Raw genomic sequence first — 1,880 nt, forward strand, 5'->3', positions numbered from 1 at the left:
GGGGGGGTAGGCTCCGCCGTGGGGGGATAGTCCCGGCACAAGCATCTATAAACCGCACACACACACCAGCTGAGTGGTGAGCACTTCTGCCTGACTTTGGACTCCACCAGGGCCCTTCTTTGGATGGAGTTGGTATATTCTCCCCATGTTTCTGAGTTTCCTGTAAGCTGGATGTCGGCAGCCCTTGGCCCAGGCATGAGATGTCACCTGTGCTGGTGCCCACTGCCATTGTCTAAAACTGGCAGCTCACTAGTCTGTCAATTACACAGCCTGGACCACCCACCTCCATGATGTCACTGAAAGCCTGTCCCAGATGAGAATGCTGGTGTGCTGTGCAGAAGGTGCCACGCTGCATGCCTACAGGGGTACCTTGTGTTCCTAAAGGTAGAGGGTTTGTATGTATTGGGGTGATCTGAGGTGTGAAGGTGCAGGAATTGGGGTGATCTGAGATGTGGAGGTGCAGGAATTGGGGTGATCTGAGGGGTGAAGGTGCAGGAATTGGGGTGATCTGAGATGTGGAGGTGCAGGAATTGGGGTGATCTGAGATGTGGAGGTGCAGGAATTGGGGTGATCTGAGGTGTGAAGGTGCAGGAATTGGGGTGATCTGAGGGGTGAAGGTACAGGAATCGGGGTGATCTGAGGGGTGAAGATGCAGGAATTGGGGTGATCTGAGGTATAAAGGTGCAGGAATTGGGGTGATCTGAGGGGTGAAGGTGCAGGAATTGGGGTGATCTGAGGGGTGAAGGTGCAGGAATTGGGGTGATCTGAGGGGTGAAGGTGCAGGAATTGGGGTGATCTGAGGGGTGAAGGTGCAGGAATTGGGGTGATCTAGTACTTGTGACTATGACATGTGGAAAAGGTTGGTGACCCCGTCCCAAGTGTTCAGATTTCCTTCAAGAACCTAAAAAGTGACCTAAAATCCGTCTCCCAAACACATTTATTTGGCTGTATCGCTGTGTATTGTATTGCAGGTCTCGTAGGTTTAGATTTCCGGGTCCTATGAAGGGAATGGAAATCTTGGCTACTAATGCAGATGAGTGTTTGTTGGATTCATTCTCAGACTGACCTGTAGTCCAGGGGCTTCTCAGACTTGTCGGTGGGCTTCAGACCCTCGTACACCTGACATCAGGAAAGTTTGAATAAATGAAAACAAAAAGGATTTATATTGTTATACTTACAACTAGGGATGCACCGATATATCGGCCGCCGAAACATATCGGCCGAAAATGGCACTTTTGGCATAATGCCGAAAGAGCCATGTTTCGGCCGATACATCGGGTCATCCCTGGTTTCTTTTCTCCCCGCTGGGCGCTGTTCCAGCGGGGAGAAAAGAAAGTGACAGCCGCCGAGCGCTGCAGGAGTCAGGACGAGAGCGCTGTGAGCTGCGGCATCTCTCCTCCGACATAATTGAGGATTATGATCTACATCACCCCCATTCATTCATAATTGTAGTTATAGTAAACATGCCATATCCTCATGTTATCAATGAACAGGAACACTCATAGAGGATTCCTGTTCATTGATAACAGGGGACACAGAAAAAGAGAGATTGAGGACTCTGTGTTCTCAATCTCTTTTTCTATTTTAAAAATTTTTTTATTTCGGTTTTAAAAATTCCATTTCGGTGCACCTCTACTTACAACTTAGAACGGTTACATTTGTTGACTTGACTAAGACTGGCCACACACACCGGCTGAATAGTCCTGCTGGGTTGGCTGAAATTTGACCACAGCGTGGCCCCCAGCGGCACCCCCTCCATTTTGTATTTATCTTTTCTGGAAGGAGCCGGTTGGAAAATTCTCAGCTGAATAGTGACTATGGCCAATCAGCTGCAGTATTGGGTATTCTGGCGGTGGAAAACCCCCCACGCCCCCCTTACC

At 49.4% G+C, this 1,880-nt stretch overlaps 1 protein-coding gene across 1 annotated transcript in view; it reads right to left on the minus strand.

The window, feature by feature from the left end:
- HECTD3 (HECT domain E3 ubiquitin protein ligase 3) overlaps positions 1 to 1,880 on the minus strand; it is a 40,629-nt gene that overhangs the window by 20,126 nt on the left and 18,623 nt on the right. The window contains exon 11 of the mRNA XM_018574936.1: positions 1,067 to 1,119. Coding sequence (XP_018430438.1) covers positions 1,067 to 1,119 — 53 coding nt within the window. The remainder of the gene's footprint in view (positions 1 to 1,066; positions 1,120 to 1,880) is intronic.

The sequence above is a fragment of the Nanorana parkeri genome, unplaced genomic scaffold, assembly GCF_000935625.1.
Source record: "Nanorana parkeri isolate BGI_ZX_2015 unplaced genomic scaffold, ASM93562v1 scaffold3385, whole genome shotgun sequence".
Lineage (NCBI taxonomy): Eukaryota > Metazoa > Chordata > Amphibia > Anura > Dicroglossidae > Nanorana > Nanorana parkeri.